The sequence below is a fragment of the Ochlerotatus camptorhynchus genome, unplaced genomic scaffold (genome assembly GCF_037179485.1).
Source record: "Ochlerotatus camptorhynchus isolate MF236.1 unplaced genomic scaffold, CSIRO-AGI_Acam_v1.1 ptg000443l, whole genome shotgun sequence".
Taxonomy (NCBI): domain Eukaryota; kingdom Metazoa; phylum Arthropoda; class Insecta; order Diptera; family Culicidae; genus Ochlerotatus; species Ochlerotatus camptorhynchus.
In genome coordinates, this window is record NW_027040929.1 from 4100228 (window position 1) to 4123830 (window position 23603).

At 37.3% G+C, this 23603-nt stretch overlaps 1 protein-coding gene across 3 annotated transcripts in view; it reads right to left on the reverse strand.

The window, feature by feature from the left end:
* Positions 1 to 23603, reverse strand: part of LOC135711873 (transmembrane protein 64) — a 37159-nt gene that overhangs the window by 11041 nt on the left and 2515 nt on the right. For all 3 annotated transcript variants that reach the window (XM_065234849.1, XM_065234852.1, XM_065234850.1), the window contains exon 2: positions 22799 to 23571. In XM_065234849.1, the coding sequence (XP_065090921.1) occupies positions 22799 to 23520 (722 nt within the window). In that variant the 5' untranslated portion in view covers positions 23521 to 23571. The remainder of the gene's footprint in view (positions 1 to 22798; positions 23572 to 23603) is intronic.

Consider the following 23603-nt stretch of genomic DNA (forward strand, 5'->3'; position numbering starts at 1 on the left):
CTTTTTGGCTTATCTCCAGACGGTAAAAAGGCGCCGTTATAGTTTAGACACTCGCATTACACAAAAGACCTAGCTATAGTTGAGGTGGCTCGTTAGATGGTAAGGCAAACGTATCACTTTCTCAGTGTTGGGATTCTCAGCTTTAGCTAACCGAGTTACTTCAGACTCTATTTCAAATCAACTCAGGCACTGAGTAGAATTGAAACAGAGTGAAATCCATAGACTTATTATCCTTCTTGCAAGTCAAGTGTTTTGTTACTGAAAATTATTCGACTATACCTAAATATTGGTCACGTCTTCCTTCGGAAGGGAAGTAAAGCCGTTGTTGGTCCCAACCCGTGTGCGTTGAAAATGGGTGCGATATCCTTCGCAGATGTGGAAGCTGCCTTCCTACACATTCGATTGCCGTCAATGGATGGCAATCGACGTCCGTCTGTGATTGGCACTAGATTGCGGAACAGAAACCGAAGTTAAATAAAGGAATAAAGTATACCTAAATATATCTCTTCAATCTTCTTCTTTTTCCTAGTTTCGACGCTCATACGCTGCCCTCAACTAGTGTTCTTCGAAGCGCAGTTATCAATTAAGAGTTTTATTTCGAACATTCAATAATTACGTAAGCATTTAGAAGGGGGTGGGGTGTTTGAGGGAAACAAACTTTATTAGAAAATTTATCTAACATATAAGGGAAATGGCTCTAATGTTGGCCTATGGATCTCAGATGGGGCCCATCGCTAAAAATTTGCCATTTATCAATTTTATCTAGATGAACGCGTCATTGGGACGGTAGTAATGGCTATTTTTGGTCGCTATTGAAAATTTAGTTGATTGTTGAATTTATGTATGGGCCCAAATTAGGGGCATTTAGGCCGACATTACATCCATTTCCCCCTATCCCTGCGCTTTGGTCAGAGCGTAAAGGGCGTCGTTGTGCCAATTTGGTCGTGGCACATTTCGAGTATGAGAGAGTGATTGCAGTTAGATCAAAAGTGTCTGAGAAAAATGCAAGCACTTTCGCAGATAACCCGGAGTTGCGATAGTGAAGTTATGATAATCGACAAGCAGACATAACATGCTTAAGATGTTCATTGAAATCGCTTTTAACGGACAATTTAAATGTTTCTTAGTTGGTACTACCGCCACTTGTGGCGTGCATAATCAATTCCCTTGCGTTTTACGTTTACACGCTACAGTCATCTGTTGAGTGTACACAACAGATGGCGATAGTGTTTACAATGATAAATGTTCAATGTGTTGTGTCTGTTTGTCTATGATATAACATTGAGGATAAAATCAAAACATTGAGAAATATAACGCATCACTTTTAGCAATACTTCACTTCGCAACCGATGAATCATTCTGACCGCCATATAAGTATCCAAGTAACCATTTAGTCGCAATATAGATTGTATTTACTTACTTTGTTTCAGTATGGTTAGTTGGGGAATCTGATGAAACTATCATTTCTTGAAACTAATCCGTTTCGAATTCCATTCATTCTCTTTTCGTACTTTGCATGTAACACAATCTCATACTAAACTCTACATTGATTCAATGACTCATCCCGAGTGCTCGGTGGACCAGCGATTTAAGACGCGAGCCTTATGCCAGATGAACATGCCAATACAGTAACAGATGGTGGACATGATATCGGTTACACCAACCAGCGAGTAAACATCGAACCAGGTACGGAAATTAGTGCGGATTTATCTCCCTCGGAAAACAAGAAAAACCTGAAAAAGGCGGAATCATGTCAGAACCGACCAAGGACGATCTACGGAAGTAAATTGCCGGTGAAGTACGGAATGAAATATGAAGCGTTAGAGAAAAAGTACAAGGGATTCCAAAAGAAGCAATCAATGGCGGCAGACCAGCGGAACATATGAGACCGAGCCTATTATTATTATTATTATTTATAAATTATTCATTTTTCATTTTCATTTTCAAGCACAGAAGGGGGTCATAGGGCCAAGTCACCAGCGAAAAATCCTTGTCCATACTGCACCAGGGTAGAGGTATAGATTTGGCATCACAGGGGTCAAATGAATCCTGTTTACGATACCGGATAGTAAGGAAAGCTGTTGAACATAGGGGATAGTCAGAGTAACAGCAATAATAGTGAAAGTTAGGAAAATAAGCAGGAAGAGATGGTTGATATGCAATGGCTATCGACTCTGTTATATGACCTACCGTATCAGATTCAAATTTAAGGTCGTTTAATATTGCGCTTATTACTTTTATCTTTATTCTAAGCAATCTCCTTTCATACTTGTTTGTTTTAAAGTGAACTGGATGAAAAAAAAAAAAACGTTGCAAAAGTTCATACCATAACATATCTAACTTACTATCCACATTTGCTAACTAATACCTGAATGTAATTTTTAATTTTATTTAGATAAGTTGCTCAGAATAGCAGCCTGTAGTTCCGTACCAGAATCCGCCTCCAATTTAATGTCTTTTGTGGATTCGTAGTAGCAAAGTTGTGCTAAAAGCTAAATAGTTACCTAAAAATACTACCTAAATCCACTACTGATGAAAACCAAAACTACAACCCTGAAAAAACGTATCGATATTTTCGAAGGCGAACACTCTGCAACCTATTCTTGCTAGTGATTCTGTCCAATTGTTAGGTATCCAAATTATAGTCATTGGTTAATTTATTTTTGAATATATGGATGAATTATCAATTATTGAATAACTATTATTTACGATAATTACATGAAAGAAATAAACTATAAACAAAACGTGACTACTAAAATCTCAAAAAGATATCCTCACAAATATATTTCACGTAACCAGGAATCTCAAAACCATTAGACGTTATAATGATACTCTACACATGTTAGACACAAGAAGAGGCCAAAAAGCAAGCGTCCGACACACAAAACCCGCCAAATCCACTTGCAGTCACAATCAACGATTCTACGAATCGCGAGCGCTCACGAATCATAAAACCGCTTACTGCGACACTCTGAAAGCGAAACTGACAGGCTCTATGCGTCAAACACCCGCCCTCCAATCTCCTCCCGCATCCAACAACACAAATCTCCATTACAACATCTAACGAATTCAAAACGCCGACAATCACTCATCTATAGCAAGTGAGTGGAAGCAACCCTGCATGCAACCATTTTTCATGGTACACTTTTTCTGTCTATCTTTCTATTAGGCCTGTGGACATGCGTTAGCTTCGAAACTTCTAACCAAACTAGGAAAATTTTGAGACCACAAAAAAAACTTTCAAATGTAATTACAAGCAAAATAAATATTGATTATTTTACGCAAAACCGAGCAAGTAATATTAAATCTCTTGTATTGTATGCTAATGCCAATTGACTATAACAAAAATAGTATGCTAAAATTAAATAAAATTTTAATAAAATGATATGCAAAATTTACTAGAAGATCATTACTTTATTGGTGAGAAGTTTCTAATAAGCCCTCCCAGTTCCTCTGTATACAGAACAAATCTGATACTATAATCAGAATTGCTCAGTCTGCATGAAGCAGCCGATTGCATCAAGGAAGTTCTATTAACAACCAAGAATTAATCTTTTGAGGCATACTGAAGCATTAAGAAGGTGATATGTGTCACTATAGGAAATCATCATCGTTGCAAATACATATAAAGAAATTAAACATAACCCTTTGCTTCAGTAACGTCAACCTCCATGTCCATGGGGAGGGATTATTATTATTTATAAATTAAACATCAAAATTAAACTAAATACGCGCTAGGTTTGAAAATAATATGTTCAAACCTGGAAGTGTGTATGTAATACTAATATCCAATTGATAGAGGTAATACATACATGCGGACTTATTGTAACTGAAAGTAACAGAGTAAATACTAACACTTCTGGATTAAATTTCAGAGGTCATATAAATCACCTTCACTGAGTTCAAGCGTCAATGACATAGGCTTTATACAGTGTATCAGTAAAATGTCCGTACGGTTGCTCTTAATTTTATTAAAAAAAACAGCTGTATGGGCACACTTTATATTGAAAGATCTTCTTGGCTACAGGTTGATCAAATATTCAAGATTTGGGATATTGTGGCTAAATATCTCCAATTCTCTAGAATTTTGCAATTGTGTAGTCAAAATAAAGATGAGGCATACATATCCGTTCTCAACGAAAAACAAAAATTCAACACGAGTGTTTTACTAAAATTGTTCAAACGTCTAGCATACTGAAAGTGTTTCATACATATTTTGACTTACACTTTACACAAACCGATACACTGCAGGTTCTATTCAAATATTACTGGGGGTTTTTCCATTTCAACTCAGGATAATTTTTGGGATGATTTGACTAATACCTTACCTCACAAACTATATGCATCAACTTCACTGTTTCTTCTTTATGCCGTTCACTGTTGTTGTTTACGTTATGTATAGTTTGTTTTGTAGAACCATTTTTGGTATGGAAAATAATTGTCCGATGCTTAATATTAAGAGAAGAAAATTCATATGTAATTAGTCCATAAGTGTCTGAACTACCTGCGAGCAGGCAGCATGCTTCTCGGAGGCCACACACAAAATTTAAGTGGTGAAATTGAGATTGTTCTATTCGTGCTTATGAAAGTCTCCCCTTTCTGTAAATCTCCACCGTTAACAAATACACAACGTAGGGAAAGACATTATGGTCAAAACATATTAACCAAAATGTCTTTACCGATGCATAATTTTTTTTTTCAAAAAAAGCTAATGAAAATTGAAATTTTTTGAAGTGCAAAAAATAAATTTTAATATTACATCCAAGAGAATGCACCTTAATCATGTCGAAAATGTCATGTAGTTTGTATGGCCACAAAAATAAACAAATGCAGTAAAAGCAGCGTAATGTTAGTACATGCACTGTATTAGTGATAATTTTGTACTTTTGGCAAGTAATATTACACCATATTTTCAACACGATTGAAGTGCATCCACCTTGATGTGATATTATTTTTTTTTTAACTCTTTATTTCTTCCAAATTCAAAATAAATTACATTTCATTTTTAACCTAGGTGCTCCAGTTACTACTTACCAGCCTTAATTGTTATGATATATATCTAAGTGTTTTTACATTGTTCCTGTCTTGGCAATTCAGTATTTTAAACAGGTTTTTTAAACCTGCATGTCAGTATAACAATTGAAATCTTAAAACTAAAAACTAAAACTAAATTTTATCTAAGTGTAAGGGAATTAATCGTTGCAATTGAGGATTGTAACGATTTTTGCCGGAAATTATTAATTATTTTGTTGGACATTTGTTCTAAAGTCTCAACATTCGAAATTCTATGTACCTCGGTAGTACTGTACCAGGGAGGCAACTTCAAAATCATTTTCAGAACTTTGTTCTGAATCCTTTGAAGTGCTTTTTTCCTGGTAGTGCAACAACTAGACCATATTGGCACAGCGTAAAGCATGGCCGGTCTAAAAACTTGTTTAAATATTAGAAGTTTATTCGTCAGGCAAAGTTTGGATTTCCTGTTTATAAGAGGATACAAACATTTAATATATTTGTTACATTTAGCTTGAATGCCCTCAATGTTATCTTTAAAAGTTAATTTTTGGTCAAGTATTAATCCAAGATATTTCACTTGGTTTGACCAGGAAATTGGAACTCCGTTCATAGTGACTATGTGACTACTACTAGGTTTCAAAAAGGAAGCTCTAGGCTTATGTGGAAATATTATAAGTTGAGTTTTGGAAGCGTTGGGAGCAATCTTCCATTTTTGTAAATAAGAAGAGAAAATATCTAAACTTTTCTGCAGTCTGTTGCAAATAACACGAAGACTTCTTCCTTTAGCGGAAATGCCTGTGTCATCAGCGAACAAAGATTTGTGGCAACCCTGAGGCAAATCAGGGAGGTCCGAAGTGAAAATGTTATACAATATAGGCCCAAGAATGCTACCCTGAGGAACTCCTGCTCTAACAGGTAGTCGATTAGATTTGGAATTTTGATAATTTACCTGCATAGTTCTGCCAGTTAAATAATTTTGAACTAATTTCATAATGTAAAGTGGAAAATTAAACTTTTTCAATTTAGCAATCAAACCTTCATGCCAAACACTGTCGAATGCTTTTTCTATGTCTAGAAGAGCAACTCCAGTTGAGTGGCCTTCAGATTTGTTTGAACGAATTAAATTGGTAACTCTTAAGAGTTGATGAGTAGTTGAATGCCCATGGCGAAATCCAAACTGCTCATCTGCAAAAATTGAGTTCGTATTGATGTGAAGCATCATTCTATTCAAAATTATCTTTTCAAAAAGTTTACTTATTGAAGATAGCAAACTTATTGGGTGGTAGCTAGAAGCTTCAGCTGGATTTTTATCCGGCTTCAAAATTGGAACAACTTTTGTATTTTTCCATTTATCAGGAAAGTATGCCAAATGGAAACATCTATTAAATAATTTTACCAAGAAAGACAAGGTACTCTCTGGGAGTTTTTTGATGAGGATATAGAAAATTCCATCATCACCTGGAGCTTTCATATTTTGAAACTTTTTAGTTATAGACCTTACTTCGTCCAAATCAGTCCCCCAGGAATCATCAAAAATATTTTCCCGAGAGAAAATATTCCGAAAATCCCGAGCAACCTGATTCTCAATAGGACTAGTAAGACCCAAACTGAAATTATGGGAACTCTCGAACTGCTTAGCAAGTTTCTGAGCTTTTTCCAAATTTGTGATCAAAATTTTACCACCTTCTTTAAGCGCTGGAATTGGCTTTTGAGGTTTTTTCAAAATTTTTGTAAGTTTCCAAAAGGGTTTGGAACTCGGGTCTAATTTAGAAACATTATTTTCAAAAGTTTTGTTCCTCAGGGCAGAGAATCGTTTTTTAATTTGTTTTTGTAAATCCCGCCAGATAACTTTCATGGCAGGATCGCGTGTTCTTTGATATTGTCTTCTACGGACATTTTTAAGACGGATCAAGAGCTGAAGATCATCGTCTATTATAATTGAATCGAATTTAACCTCGCATTTTGGTACTGAGGCAGCTCTTGCTTCAACTAAAGAAGTAGTCAGAGATTCAAGAGCACAATTAATTTCATCTTTGGTTTGCAAAGGAATGTTTGGATCGAAGTTATATTCCATAAATGTTCGATATTGCTCCCAATCAGCCCTATGGTAATTGATGATATTAAAATTATTATTTTGCTGTGTAGAGTTCATGAGAGCAACTATGATCCTAATATATCAATTACTTTAAAGAAAAATACATTTCAACAACTGAGTGAAAAGTTATCAACAAATGTGCAGTTGCTATGTACAACTTTGCATACCAAGCTAGGCCACAGGTAGGATTTTCTACCAACATTGTAGACGTAAATTCTACATCATTATTTATAATAATTTTGAGTTCGCACTCAAACAGGCATCGGGTAAATTTTGAACATATATCCAAGACTTTCAGTACATTTATAAAGAGAAAATCAGGTTTTAAAGCGAAATGTAAACTTGCTTTTTGTAAGTTCTAAGGATAATAGTAATGACGATTACCTGTGCACAACCTTTGAAACCTGATTTATAGTCATATTTAGACTCGAATCGATAGCAAGCGACCTATCAGTACATGTCAAGCAGTATTCCGAGATTTGTAAACGTTTTGAAAGTTGGTGCACAGGAATATTGAGGTTAGAGCTACGCCAAGCCTTTTTGTTTTGTCTAATCTTTTACAAATGTAAAATAAATAAATCAATTCAGTGACTACGAAGCAACATCAACCAACAAAAACACAAGTTCAAGGCTTTGCAATCCACTCAGTGCTGCTTATCACACCGTTTCAATCATCATCAGATCAATATTGAAAGTAGAGCCAAACAGTATACCTTACCCCACCACCATGTACGAACACCAGCTTAGTAAAGCACGGCAGGCAGGTTATGGTAAACACCCTCGTGAAAGGAACTTCCGATAGGTTTTCTGTTCCGTTTCTCGCCCAGACCACGTGCAAAACAAACGTCTTTCTGTTTTACGTTGTGCTAAAGCAATTTGCCCAAAATTCATGTGAAGGCGTATTAAATATCTGCTGCTTTTCGTGCATTAGGTATGAAACATGAAACGCGTTCTGGTAATTCTGTGAAAATCGATTCCAGAGTTTCCCCTGCTGCGTGCCACACCTAGCTAGAAGTAATGAAACAAACCGTAACTCAGGTGTAACAGGCAGACTGGAGTCTAGGTGTTTTTTTTTCGATTTCAATACATACTGTTTATCGCAGGTAACACGGCGGTCAGGTACTGAGGCGTCCTTCAAATGTCTGATGGGTTCTTCTTCTTCTAAGGCTTTATTACGTCCCTACTGGGACGCCGGCCCTAAAGAATTAGTGTTCTTTGGGCACATCCACAGTTGTAAATTGAAAGCGTTCGTAGCCAGTACAATAAGTATTTCAACCCGAAAAACTCCTGGACCGAACCGGGAATCGAACCCAGTAGCCTCCAGCATAGTGTTGCTTAATATAGGTGCGCCTTTACCGACTGAGCTGAGGAAGGCCCCGTCTGATGGGTGCCTGAGAGAGATGAAACTTGAAAATTTACGAGTATTTTTCCAGCAGCAGCAACGCAACAAGACACAGGATGATAGCGTTTCACGGAATCCGGCTTTCGTTGAGGTAAGGTCAGTTAGGTGATTTATGTTTGCTTTATGGTTTTCTGCAATATATTACTACATCGTGATGGGAAGGAATGATCGCCATAGGGTTTCATCGCGATTCTAACATTTCCAGTTGAACGGAATCATCAACACGATGATGGTGCAATCTGGAGATTCTTGATTGACTTTAACCAAATGGCATTTAGTCTGATTTGGCCTCGAGACTTCGAGAGTGAATAGCGAATGTGAGAGAAATGGACCAGCTAAAGTGGTGTGATGATATTGCACAACCAGACGCAGCTGATGTTTTTGAACTGATGGCCCCAGAGCAGAATATTGATGTTATGTTGTTTAATTGAGCAAGATTTGTCCATTTTGATAGTCATACAATTGATTTTTATAAACTTGTCTTAAAATTAATATCCCATCAAATCTAACAGTTGACCACTAAATACATTTCTAGCACTATCCTCACGAATAATAAGTGTAAATTATAACAATAAATTCTACTATTACCTACCCACAATTTTGAGTCATGAGGTAACCAATTCTATTATCATGTGTGCAGACAACATTCGCAAGCACCGTAGGACAGTATTTCACTCTATTCAGTTTTTATTGACACAAGTGCCACCCATTTGAGTCGCACAACAAATATCGCAGTTATTGACACATCGTCATGCGCAAATAAACGTACCCCGGGTGTCATTTTGCATTACAATAAAATATTCGAAGCATTTTTAACGAACCTTAACAATGCTCTACTGTATTGCTGTGAGGCCAGTAATTCAACAAGGGACGACTTCCCTTACCACTACTGCGTATACGAGCTTAGTCATATATTTCGACGAATCGTGTTGACAATTATCGTCTCCTAGTCCGGCGAGGTTAATCCGAACTTGGTCTGGTTAAATGATAATTTTATCCGCATGCCATTACTGAACCACCAGTTCTTTTCGTTCCTCTATATGGCGCATGAATGCTGACGAAGACGATGAAGTTTTTCTTTAAAAACTCAAACAGCTAAGTGCAATTAAGCCGACCCTTCGGCTACTACCGTCAACAACACTAACAAAAATACGCAAACACAGCAGTCCCAGCACAACACTTTTCGTGTTAAAAGGCAATTACATCAATAGTCAGTCAGTTAGAAGAAGTGTGTCGAAATGGCTCCACTGACGCTGACGTTGCTGGTTGAAGCACCCTAGAAGCGCACACACAGACAACTGAAATAGTGCAATGGAGACAGATTTCCTCGGGGGGTCTACTGTTAACTAATTCGGGAGTATTTAAATCCAACCAGCACAGCCAGTGTGCACCATTGCGTAGCCCCTTGGTCAGTTATCCGTAGCATAGCGCGGTTATGGTAGCACAATAATAAGTGTGATGTACACGACACGAAAGCTGCCCGGTTTGTGTCAGATTCATCGCTTTATTAGACGCCTTGAACGACGGGACTATATCTTCTTTCTCAGAAATCACTTGCTCAAACAGTCACCTAAGGTTGAAAATTGAGTCTACAGAGTAACGATACGAATACGAGATTGGAGACATCTAATGGGGCATGTCAATAACATCTAGGTTTGCCTATCGGTTCTTGCTGATGTGGTTTGCAAATATTAATGGTAAATAAATACTTCATATGACATGAGTGATTTCACGAAGTTTTATTAAGTACCTACTTGAAACTCAATACAAATTTTAGGTTATAAATCACAGAAAATGACAAAATTTGTTCGGACAATTGTGATTTCGAAATGGTGTATTACAAATTCGCTTCCAGTAACGTATGTACTTATGTATTCAAGGATGAAGATTAAGAAGACGTATCTGCTTTTGTGGGCAGAGATTCATATGTCAATTTGGCAATTTGATTAGTTGATAAACGCCGGTAGAAATATTCTACAGCTGCAGACAGTATATAAGCAACTGACACGCGAACTCTTTTGCCTGTGGGATTTGAGGACATACCTCAAATCCCCTCATCCATCAAAGTATGAGATAGGTGCATATTTGATTAGATTGTCGCATTAATGGCCCTTCGCTCAATTTCAACTTCTGTTCAATTTTCACACTGCCGTACTCTAGCAAAACTATCAACCTATCCTCTTCAGAACTTTCTCTAGCTAGTAAATTATCGCACTAAAGCTTCATGTTGATATTAGTATAGCATTTCCAACTAACTCTGAAAATCGTAAACGTCACGTATAAAGTAACAAACCACTTTGATTGAATGAAAAAAATATTTCTACCTATTTCATTTATTGAGAAAAACTTCTATTTCGAGAAACTTTTCCCACCAAGAATGTGTCTCTTTTTTCAAAAAAAAGTTAGTTTGAGGATCACGATAATTGGGGCCTACCTTAGCTCAGTCGGTGAAAACGCAGCTACAAAGCAAGACCATGCTGGAGGTGGCTGGGTTCGATTCCCGGTCCGATCTAGGAATTTTCCGGATTGAAAACTATCTCGAATACCCTGGGCATAGAGTATGATTGTAATTGCCACACAATTCCAGAACAACATGTGAAAAGGGCATACAAGCTTTTTGTAAACAAACCTTTGTAGGCCCTTTCCTCACCAACCGAGGGTCGCCCACGCAAACCAGCAATATCATCGGGAAGGGGAAAGTGTCCCCTACCCGGTGATGTTAAAGGTTTGCGTTGGTGTCATATGGGTGGCGAGAAAAGGGCATAAGAAGGTTTGTTTACAAAAAGCTTGTATGCCCTTTTCACATGTTGTTCTGGAATTGTACTAATGCGAAAATGGTACAGGCATCGAAAACTCTCAATTAATAACTGTGGAAGTGCATCTAAAACACTAAGTTGAGAGCACACAAAAAGCTAATATGCGATAAGCAATAAGCTTGAAATGCGAATAAGAAGAAAGAAGCTAATTTAAAAAAAACGGAAGTGCGTTCAAAACTATGAATTTTGTCTTGCTAAATTATCATCTTGGACCATAGTAATGTGTTGTTATCGCATAATTGTTAAAAGATACTGTTCATGCAGGCGACTAATACTGCCTCTACACTTAACATGGAATACCTAATGTACCTACTCATAGATGTATCATTGTCATTGCTTGTTTTGTACTGTTCTTGTTATGTTACAGTAAATAAACGTCTGTAGTACTTTTACCTCCGCCATGGCAGGACGGCCAGTGAATCGATCGTATAGGGTTACGGTATGTAATGTGGGTCTAGTCCTTTCATTCGGCCTATCACGCAAATAAATAATTAATTAAGGAATATTACACAAAAAATAAGGAAAATATTGATCACTGATGATTGATAAATGTGTACCACACACAAATCAATTTATATCACAACATTTCAATACATTTTCAGCTCTCGTAAGTAATAAAACTGGTTGAGAATATCACTCTGTTCGGAGTTTTTAGCCGCCATGACTTCTAAGGTTAAGATGGGAAGGTTGCACTGACGATCATCAAATGGCCTGATTATGGCATTTATTGAATGGAATTACCTGATAATACACACTAGACGTAAAACTCACAGTTACTGTTTGAATATTTTATGTTTATTTTAATTGTTTAACAACGTTTTCACAAGTAAATCATGGACCCAACTTTAGGGACACATTTCTTTTCTATGTTCCTAACTTTGGCCCATGAAATTCATTTGACAGCATATAGCAATAAGAGTAACGTCAACAATGTGGTTTGCATTTGGATGATAAGGAACGAACAGGAAGGGAGATTTTTTCTGCCAAATCTGTATAATGAACATCACAATGTTTTGATTTAGATATTCTGCGGTCGAAAGACGATAAGCGAAATTTTTAATTTTTAATTTTTAACTTGAGTGATTTAATGTAGTTTTCGTAAAATTTTCTCTAAGAAATGTTTTGAGGAATGAAGAGTATTAAGTTAACAGTGATAGTGATAAAAAAAAATACATAAGAAAACGTTACCAAGAGCGTTTTTTTTGAGAATCAAACAGGATAGGACGAAGTTGCATCCATAAATAGACCCAATTTGGGGACAATAGACCGATATTACATACATTTCCCTGGTGAGTTTTTGTCTTAAAAAAAGTAAGTTTTTCAACTTTTTGCGGTTCCTGATAGCAAACGACATGATAAGCATATCTAAGCATACCATTTAGCAGTAGAATATCGTTTGCAGGTAAATTAATTGATGAGTTATGATTAAAAACGTAATCTATGGCTGCATATTAGACCGAGGTTAGGGACGTATACCCTATCATTATTTATCACATCTATCACACAACGTACAAATTGGGTCCTATATCCATGCGCGATCAAATACCAATTTACTTTGTTAGAAAAGTGCATATCAATAGGCTCTAAAAATCATTTGAAGGTGACTTTCACAAAGAAATTGGAAATCAAAATGTTAAAGTTAAAAGCGATTTTTTTTTTCAGAAACACCCTAAGCTATTTCAGAAACATTGCTAAAAGAGTTAAGAGATAGAACATTGTTTCTTCAACAAGCTAGCTTGAAAACATCTCACCTCAACTTTTTTTGAAGATCATGTATCCCTAGTTTGTAAAATAAGAAGGTTAGTTTTAGAACAACAATGAGAATAATCGCAAAGTCTTGATGAAATTACACCAAATTCGGAGCTAGAACGATAGTGCTTTTGTATTCAGTTTAAACAAAGCCCTACCAAATTAAAATCGGTTCGCTTTTAACTTTTTAAAACTTGAAATCTTCTTCTTTTTACCATTTTGCAATAAGAGTGGTCCTCAAACCCTTATTGTAAAATGGCAAAAAGATGTTTTAAAGTTTAAACAAGTTTACAGAGGACACCAAATGCCTAAGCCTTAAGACAAAAGCATTACCACTATCATTCTAGCTCCGAATGAAGTGTAATTTCATCAAGGCTTTGCCAATGAAAAATGTAAACCTTGAATTAGGAATCCTGTGAATGAAATTAGTTTGGTTCCAAATGTTTGAAATTTTAAGATACACAGTTCATAATTTATTACACAATTGTACTCAGCTTCTGCTAGTTGTACGGCAGACTTATTTGCAGCACTCCAAGAGCAAAAGTCGCAGGCGGCTAGTGGAGGTTAGCGAAAATTCACAGAAGGATCACGAATCTTTACCGGAACCGTACTTTAATTTATTTCATAAACGTTGTCATACTATACGGAAATGCTAGTTAGTTATTAAGGAGACTTTCAGCCGAACGCTGGTTCGTCTCCAACTATACGGAAACGGCGACATCAACTTCGGATAGGCCAAGTAGTTGCACTCAATCGAACTTATTCTCGGCTTGATATGATCATATTCACATCGTGCAATGTTCTACACTAGGCTGGCCCAAAAAATAAAAGTTTTTATTTTCAACGGGCCACCCTCCAGATTTGTGTCTTTAGATTAGGAAACCACTCTCTGCAAGTTTCAGCTCATTTGGTTGTAACACGAGCTGACGCTTTTAGTTAAAAGTTTATTTGGGGATTTTGGTTGATATGTATGGAGAAATTACACTCCTTCACTCTATCGTGCATAGAACTGGATTAAGCTAAGAATTTCAGCTGCGGTTTTGTAACGTTTTTTGTCAGTGCTTAATGAGTTTCTTCTCTTTGTAAATGTTTTCAATTTGTTTGTTTATACCTCATTTGCAATGAATACAAGAACTGACATCATTACATTTGCTATAATGTTATTGCATTTTTAAATTTTTAATTATCATTTCCAGTTTTTGAAATATTGCAGTAGACCAGTCTAGTATTAGTACAAAACACTCAAGAAGTCTGCACATTGTACAGTCACCCCAGTATTATGGGCCACCCACAATTATGGGCCACTTCCATTTGATTAAAGCTTGCTTCATTTAGAATTGGAACAAACTTTTGCTCATATTGTGGTGCTCCTGGTGGACGGATTTGGAAGTTCTTGGCGCCCACGTGTCGGGAATTTTGTCAGCTTCACGTATGTATTTTTGACATTCCGCAAATCCACTGTACTTTGTAAACAATCAACATGGAAGCCGAAAGAAGGGAAAAAATTGTGCACAGTTATTTGGAAAATCCATTGTGGTCTGCATCTAGGCTAGCTAAACAGCTGAAATTGCCCAGAAATACCGTATGGCGCGTTATCAAACGATATAAGGAAACATTGACGACGATTCGGAAGCCTCAAGCCAATCGTCGGAGTGGAACTATCGACCGGAAACTGCGTGGTAAGATTTTGAAGACGATTAAGAGGAATCCCAATCTGTCGGACCGTGATTTGGCCAGAAATTTCGGTGCTGCCCATAGTACCGTGAGGAGAACTCAACTCCGGGAAGGAATCAAGTCGTATCGAGCTAGCAAACAGCCAAATCGGACCATAAAACAGAATAGTGTGGCCAAAATCCGTGCGAGGAAGCTATACTACCAGGTGCTGACCAAGTTCGACAGGTGTCTTCTGATGGACGATGAAACCTATGTCAAGGCTGACTTCGGGCAAATCCCAGGTCAAAAATTTTACTTGGCAACGGCTCGGGGGGATGTTCCAGCCAAATTTAAATTTGTTTTTGCCGACAAATTTGCACGAAAATTTATGATTTGACAGGGCATTTGCAGCTGTGGCAAAAAAACGAAAGTTTTCGTTACAAATAAGACAATGACGTCGGAACTATACCAAAAAGAGTGTCTCCAAAAACGAATTTTGCCGTTCATTCGATCCCACGACCATCCCGTAATGTTTTTGCCAGATTTGGCAAGCTGTCATTACAGTAAAGTCGTTCAAGAATGGTATGCAGAGTTCCGCCCCCCCAGTTCCGCCCTATTGAGAAATACTGGGCAATCATGAAAAGAGACTCAAGGCAAAGGGAAAGGTTGTCAAAGACATCAATCAGATGAAGACCTGGTGGAATAAGATAGCTAAAACGATGGACGAAGAAGGTGTGCGCCGCCTAATGAGCCGTGTTACAGGAAAAATTCGAGAATTCCTTCGAAACCGTGACGAATAATTTTATCCGTATTTTTTCTTAAAAGTATGAAGAAAACGCTACATTTGTATAAAAAAGATCTTGAATTCAATAATAAATAACTGAAATACAGGCAATTGTTTTTGTTCCAATTCTATCTGAAGCAAGCTTTAACACGTAGAACTAACTGACCCATTATAGTGACTAGCTGGCCCAAGGATAAGCAAATAAGGTAGTGGAATTAAATGGAAATTACTAATCCTTCTTTCTTTCTTTTATTTTAAACAATAAGTAGCAAAGTTTTAATTCACGAATGTAAAGATTTTTGGAGCATTACCTTCAAAAATTGATTTCGCATTGCTGCATTATTTTTCTCTTAGGGGAAGGTGTGGCGTAATCATACTCACTTATTCAAGTTACCATTTATCATGCTTATTTTACAAAACTCAAGTATGTAAATTCACTATTTACTTTGCGCCTGAGAAACGCGTACCATTTGTTTCCACAAAACTTCATTTCCTTATGCCGATTAATTTAGATAACGACGAGTCGACATTCTTGTGCTTCGATTTATATGCTATGCTCTGAATTACTTTCCCTTCTTAAAACAAGAACCAGGAAATATCTCAAACCAAAGTAACCATTGCTATTACGTTTCATTGTTCTCACTGCGAGTGCACTAATGTAACGTACTATCAATGTAAGTGGGTCATAAACACGTAGACCTCAACACTTATGCTTTAACATTCGACTTCACGAGTATCGACGTGATTGTTGAATATTTATAAATCCATATTAATCAATATGCCTTCTACCAAATCCAAACCCGCTTTATGAATGATGAATTCCAGATTTCCCTGTTTAGGTCAGTGCTGCGTGCTGTCAACAATGTCAATTGACGTACGATATTGGTCTAGCACTGAATTTCACTTTCGACATTGATATTCGTAGTAAGCATAATATCAGGCGGTAAGGCTTTGATATTATTCTCCATATGAATATCACTGGGGAAAAGTTGAGTTTATCCCAATAAATCAACTTTTTTCATAACCGTTGCATTGTTCTAATATTACTAATGAGTTTTATAAAGATCGGTACTCGATTAGCTGGCGTAAATAAGGATCATTTGCGGCAGAACTTTTTAATATCAGTAGTCCCTTTACGATGTCAATGTCATTTGCGCACTGACATTGAGGCGAATGATATTGTTATTATAACTGTGTGAACTGATACTGACATCAGGTGGCTAATGAAATTCAGCGTTTTGTAGGTATTGCTATTGATATTTTGCAGCACTGGTTTAGGTTAACACTCCCTCTCTCTACTAACCAATTATTTCATAAGTTTATGAAAACCCTTTTTACCATGAATAACAATCACTTCAAGTTTTACTTTTGTCAAAGCCTTCTCCGAAGACCCCACAGTATGTTTAAATGTCAGATTAAATGAATCCTGATGAATGTGGGCATCTTAGTGGAATACCTGTATACTGAGAGAGAGAGAGAGAAGGATTAGTAATTTCCATTTAATTCCACTACCTTATTTGCTTATCCTTGACAGATACGCGTATTTCGTCTACAATGTGCAGATTTCTTCAGTCGAGTACAAGGCACTGAAGAAGTCTGCACATTGTAGATGAAATACGCGTATCTGTGAAGGATAAGCAAATAAGGTAGTGGAATTAAATGGAAATTACTAATCCTTCTCTCTCTCATTATAGTCAGATTAAATGATTTAGCAATTCTATGGTTAAATCCATTTAAGCTCGGCTGGAGAGCAGAAGTTAGCTCTAGTTATTTTCTTGATAAATTTAACTAAAACAAATATTATAGAATATTTAGTTGAACGATACAAGTAGTTTGGAAGTGTTCCTTAGTCAAGTGAAGCGTATTTAATTGTATAATATAGGGGAATTAACGTATTCTCATCAATTTAGGCAGCGTCCGCACTTCTATAAGCTATTTAGGAGCGTCACGCACACATTTATGTTTGATTATATGTATCTGCTGCTTGCTGCTTGCTGCTTATCAATCCATTCAAATCGACAGAAATGTCCAAAATTGTTTGAAAACGTTTTACCATGGTGGGTATATACATGGTGATACAGCTTTGTTACTATATGGGTGAGGAGGTCGGGGCTAGGGGGGGATAAGTGTGGTTTTAGAGCAAATTGTAAACAAACTCGGTCGCTGTCCCATACGAAAATCCAAAATGGCTGAATCATGAATTTGACAAATTAGAACACCTAGGGGAAATGACGGCTTCGGCATGACAGACTATTTTCGGCAACCCAAATTGAAACACTATTTTCACTGGATTTTCTTACGAAAACACTTCGCTGAATGCATGCAAACGATTCTTTATGCTTTCAGCTTCAATTTGACTATATTTTTACCACTGAGAAAAAGCAATCTAGCAGGGTTTTCTTGAAATGAAACACACGCACTACAAATTGTAGCTGATTTCGAGTTGCCGATAATAGAACAGCAGATTTACATGCAGTTCAAATGGAACGGTTGCCGAAGAAAAACTGGTTGCCGACAATACTCGCTCTCACTAGAGAAGATTGGAGCTTTGTAAAAGCGTTTCAAAACAGTGTTTGACAATTCTTTCGACTGAAACTGTTAGAGCAGCTGGCAGCAAAACATTGTAAACAAACCAAACCTGCATATGTGTGCGTTCCATAGAGAAAAAGGCTATAGAAAGAAGGTCGCTGCTTAGGTTGCCGAAAATACGTAAATTCCCCTATATGTAGCTACTTTGGTTTTTACAACGCTCCAAACTTTTCAGGTGGTTGTGATTATTATCGGCAGTCTCTTTTTCTTCGACAACCTTTCCATTTGAAACATTTCCATGTTTCATTTGAACAAGGTTACTCAGTCGTAATAATGTAATCAGATTGAAGCTGAAAGCCTAAGGAATCGTTGAAATACATTCAGCGAAGCGTTTTGGTGAGAAAATACAGCTAAATTAAAGCTCAAGTGTTGGATGCCGAAAACATTCAATGTGTGCCGAAGCCATCATTTACCCTTTTTTTCCTTTTGCTAAACCACGCTTCCGGTTATTGCGTCATAAGAAGCGAAAATTCTGTTCTTGTTCAGTTTTAATTTAATCTAAAAGGCTAGAAAGATTTTTATATTTTTTATTGCGCATTTAGATTTTTTTATTGGAACAATGACAATGAAACTTATAGATTTCTATTGCAACTTTTCAATTTTCAATAGTTTATTGCTCTTGAGCAAGCTGGTTTGCGGTAATTATTCGGCATCCATATGAAATATACAATGAACATATCTATGATCTCTCAACGGCCGCTCATCAGACATTATTTAATAAATAGCTCGCTATCTACTTTCTATATGCACAGCAAAAAAATAATTTTGATATCACGTCAAAGTGGATGCACTACAATCATGTCGAAAATATGGTGTAATATTACTTGCTAAAAAGGACAAAATTATCATTAATACAATGCATGAACTGACATTACGCTGCTTTTACTGCATTTGTTTATTTATGTGGTCATAAAAATTACATGAAATTTTCGACATGATTGTAGTGCATCCACTTTGATGTGATATCAAAATTATTTTTTTGCTGTGTGCAATTTTCACACTGCCGTAATCTAAACGGAACTATCAATTCTATACTTTCATCTCCTCCTCATCTATCGTATAAAAATCTCCACTTCAGTCTGTTATTCAAAATAGCATCTTCAACTAAATAATCTTTTCTTTCTTTTGAACAGCTTGAATTCAAATCATCTTCTTCACTAAATAAATTATTATTGTTTTATAGCGAATTTGTTTATTATTCAGTTCCAACCTGGATCGGGTATCAAGATTGGGTCTGCTTGTTTTCTGACAAACGTAAGTTTGCTCGTTTGTTTTTAAAACCTAGCTCAGGTTGAGGTTCACACTGACAAAAAGTTCGGTTTCGCACTGGGTTGGAACTGGTGTTAACCCCGATAATAAACGAATTCGCTATTAGTTTCGAATGGACTTGGAATCTTTTGAATGGACTTCTGATTTTTCGTTGGAAGAAATGGTAGTTTCTCTTTCTATTTGTTGACATTTTGCCAATCGTTTCTAAGGTTTACTACTCGGGTCGATACTTAGTTTACTCACAAACGAAACTAGTGAGAGAATGTGATACATAAAACTGATGATACAAGGATTCAATCAAGAAGTTGTATACGACAAACGGATACCCACCGGTGTTGGGGATCATTCGAAAAATTCTGTAGGTATTGTCTGAATCATGAATCTCTTCAAACCTAGCAAAACTAAGTCCGTCTCTTCCGAATCACAGAGGATCGTGTTTTCATCTAGAACAGCTTCTTTCAAGGCGTCACTTCAGTCGAGTTCATATATGTACACCATGGCCGGTCCATAGCGTCTTGTCGATACGGCAGTCAAGACGGCTGAAATAGGTTTCCTCTACACACTTAGAAATTATCGCCGACTTCGGTAATTTTTACCGAAATCTAAACTGTTTGGTAAAATGTATGCAATTCAATTCAATTGCCTTTCAGCTACTTTGAAACTAAATCTCCACTAAAATGACAATATTTGATCATTTAAACAATAAAGTAATGAAATTGGGTTGTTAGCGGTATGCTAAATAAAACAGCAAAAAATGTTATCGTCCATTTAATTCCACTTAACTAATTTTGGTATCCATGACAGATACGTATTTCGACTACAATGTGCAGTCTTCATCAGTGTCATTCCCATGCATTCTTTAGAAAGTAAACATTAGTAATTTTTAGAGATTCTAAACTTTGAACAAAGGCCTTCTGAACTATGAATTAACTCAAATGAGAATTACGTAAAGCTGTACTAATACCATAATAAAGATTTGTTTACAGATTTTTGTCAGTCAGATACAGAATAAAAAGATTTTTTGCGATGAAAATACAGATTGGAAATCGAAAAAATGTGGCATCACTGGTCCCACTAATATCCCCTAAATTGATTTTGATAGACAACGTGCAACGTAAGCTGAGAAACCGGTCTGATTGGTTCACATCAAGGTTCAAGGTAGTTCATGGCTCCTATAAAGCGACAACTTCTGTGTATATCTCTACATCAATCTTTACACCACCGATATCAGATGTTCACAGCATACGTCATTTACAACACACTTCGACAAAGATAAATATCAAGCGATACAACAAGGCCGTAGCAAGTACTGAGACCTCTCTCTATCTATCTAATCCATCTTAGTGCAATCTATACGAGCGAACATTAGCGTCTGAGTCTATCGTCAATGCAGTGGCAGTTGAACGCATTGAACTTGATGTATTTTCACGGTCAATTCATGCCTCGGCTACAAACAGCTCAGTGGGGCTAATTGTTGATTCGAACGTGGTTCGCACAGCAACAACAATGCAGATGATTTTGCGTCAATAAATACTATATTTATGTAGGTATATGTAATTCATTTTTCAGTATCGAGTGCTCGGGCCAGGCAAGTACCCGTGATCAGCCCACGGAGGCAGGGCGAGCATGGGAAAATTAAATTCAATTCGGCTCAGCAGTGCATATTAAACGATCTTCCACTGCCCCATCAGTAAATACATTTCTCCTCTAGCGTGGATTGGAAAGTAGGGTGTTTTCACCACCGTTAAAGAGTTGTGATGCGCAGAGGATGCATTACGACCAATGAAGCTCAACTTTTCAGTAGATGTGTAATATTTCGTTTTGAACATATCTTACAATGACAATACAAGAATAGCAATTGAATTTACAGGTTGCCTATTGCAATTTAAATTAGAAATGCAAACAAGTTTTGTACATCTCCAGTTGTACCCGAAAGGGACTCCAATCGACATATCCATTATTTCCGTCGGAAAATCAGTATGCATAGCATCAATCAGCGCTTTCTGACTGTTGGCCCGGTTCCAAATTAGTGGCGAACAATTTTCGGTGCATTGGAAATCTGTTTCAACTTGGCGCGGCTGCAAGGGTGACCGCTTTGAACACTGGCCACGCGTGGCGGCGACGTCGGATTAATTTCGGTATAAATTTGATAGATACATCCCGTTTAGAATTCGGTACATCTCAATAACAACAGATGTCTCTCGTTTAACCGATCTATTTTTAATCCGTGATATTTGCGAGGTCTTGGTGATTGGCGACACACAACACTGGAATATCTCCAGGAATTGCCCAAAAATTAACCTTAATTTCATCTAGAATTTATTAACGAATTCAAATACAACTTAATGCTGGCTTAATGACCTGCATTATATTGAAATGAGAGGGCACATTTTTTAAAAATTATTATTAGAGTCACTTTAACACTCTTGGGCCGTTCGTCACTTGTCTGGGGATGAAATTTGAACTCGTGGCGTTGGCGTGGGAGGTATGAGCTACAGCATCAGGAGTACATTTTGTTGTGTAGAACGTTTTAAATGGAAAAGGGACCCTTTTCCAAGCATCTTTCAACGCTCATTTTGTGCAGCATGATACATCAGCGTCTTCAGGATGGGTTTTGAGAATTTTCTTTTTATTTGAGAAAAACCACAGTGCGAATAGGATAATCCCGTTCCTTAAGCCGTTCATCACTTCTTCTTGTTTCTGGATCTGACGTTTTTATAAGAGCTTATGCATAAGCTGGTAGATAAAAGACCGACTATAGGTGTAGAAGTTCAAACTATTTGATTTCGGGGTAGCAGTTAACACCAATTCAAATTGAAATCTACTTTAAATGTTCATAAAATAGTTATAGCAATCTTCCTGATGATATCAACCAGTGGAAACTAACGATTTAAAATTGGCTCACTACTTGACTAGCCTATTGGTCCCAAGCAAATCGATTAACGTATCCCATTCTAGTCGAAATTCTAGTACTACACTATGCTTGTTTTGATTCGCTTTGAAAGATTGACAGATAAAATGAGGGGTTCGTGGATTTTCCTATGTTTTGAGGAGTGATTCGGTCCCAAGGAAGATAGTACCAGAGTTGAGCCAAAAAGTTGAGCACGTATTTTCGGGACCTTCTGATCTTAGAGTTACCGAAATTATTTGAAGAATACTTCGATATGTTAATCATTAAAAAAAACATTTTCGTTATAGTTATAAGCATTTAGAAGAAGTTTCTTAGAACATATGGACTAAATTGGCACAGGTAAAAATAGGTCCGACCATGATTTATTTTTTGGATAGGTCCAACCGAAATTCATTGCCCTAATTTATTTTCGAATTGTCAAATTTAAGTGAAAATTCACCAAATGGAACACAGCCTGCATCCGGGTTTTAGCGTTAGACCAACAAGAAAATAAATAAAAGGGAAGCCAAATACTCACTTATGCACCGGGAGCTTCGACTGCATGCCCTTGATGATGTTGTGTGCAATGGCTACTCCCAGGTTAGCTCCGATGATCACCGTCAGCAGGCCCTTGATGAATCCGAACAGATAGCCACTGCTGATGATCAGCACCAGGTAGCCGACCGTGACCGGAAAACTGACAATCGTGAACAGGCACAAAAATATACAGAAGGTGATCCACGAGTTTTGCATCTCGATCCAGTAGAGCAAACTTTTGGCATAATCCCGGAAGGCATAGATCACGAACACTAACACCGCTATCGCACACAGCGGCAGCAGGTAGTTGAGCACCGGATTTCGTGAAACGAACCGCTGCAACCGGTAGAAGCAGTAGTTGTCCCGCATTTCGATACTACTTTTGGCGGTGGGAGATTTGTTAATGCTGTTGGCAGAGCCGGAACCGTGGAGCTGCAGGTGGTGGTAGTGATGATGGTGATGGTGATTCAGCAGCAGATGGTGATGATAGGGACGATCTTTCGTACCGATCACCGGCGAGTGCAAATCTAGGTCACAGATGAACTCCGCTTTCGCTTTCGTTGGCGTGATAGACCCCACCGACACTGACGATGGGCTGTTTCTGCCGGTAAGAGTAGTAGTGGTAGTGGCTGGCAGTAAAAAAGTTGGTGACGATGCTTTGAGAAATTGTTCGCTGTCTTTCGCTGCTGTTCCATCATCCGGTTCGTGGATTAGTACTTCCATGCTGCTTTCTTCGGCTCGCTAACGGAGACGGCTCGGGGTTTTGCACATCAACTGAAAGTTTTTTTTTGTATGTGGTTATTTTA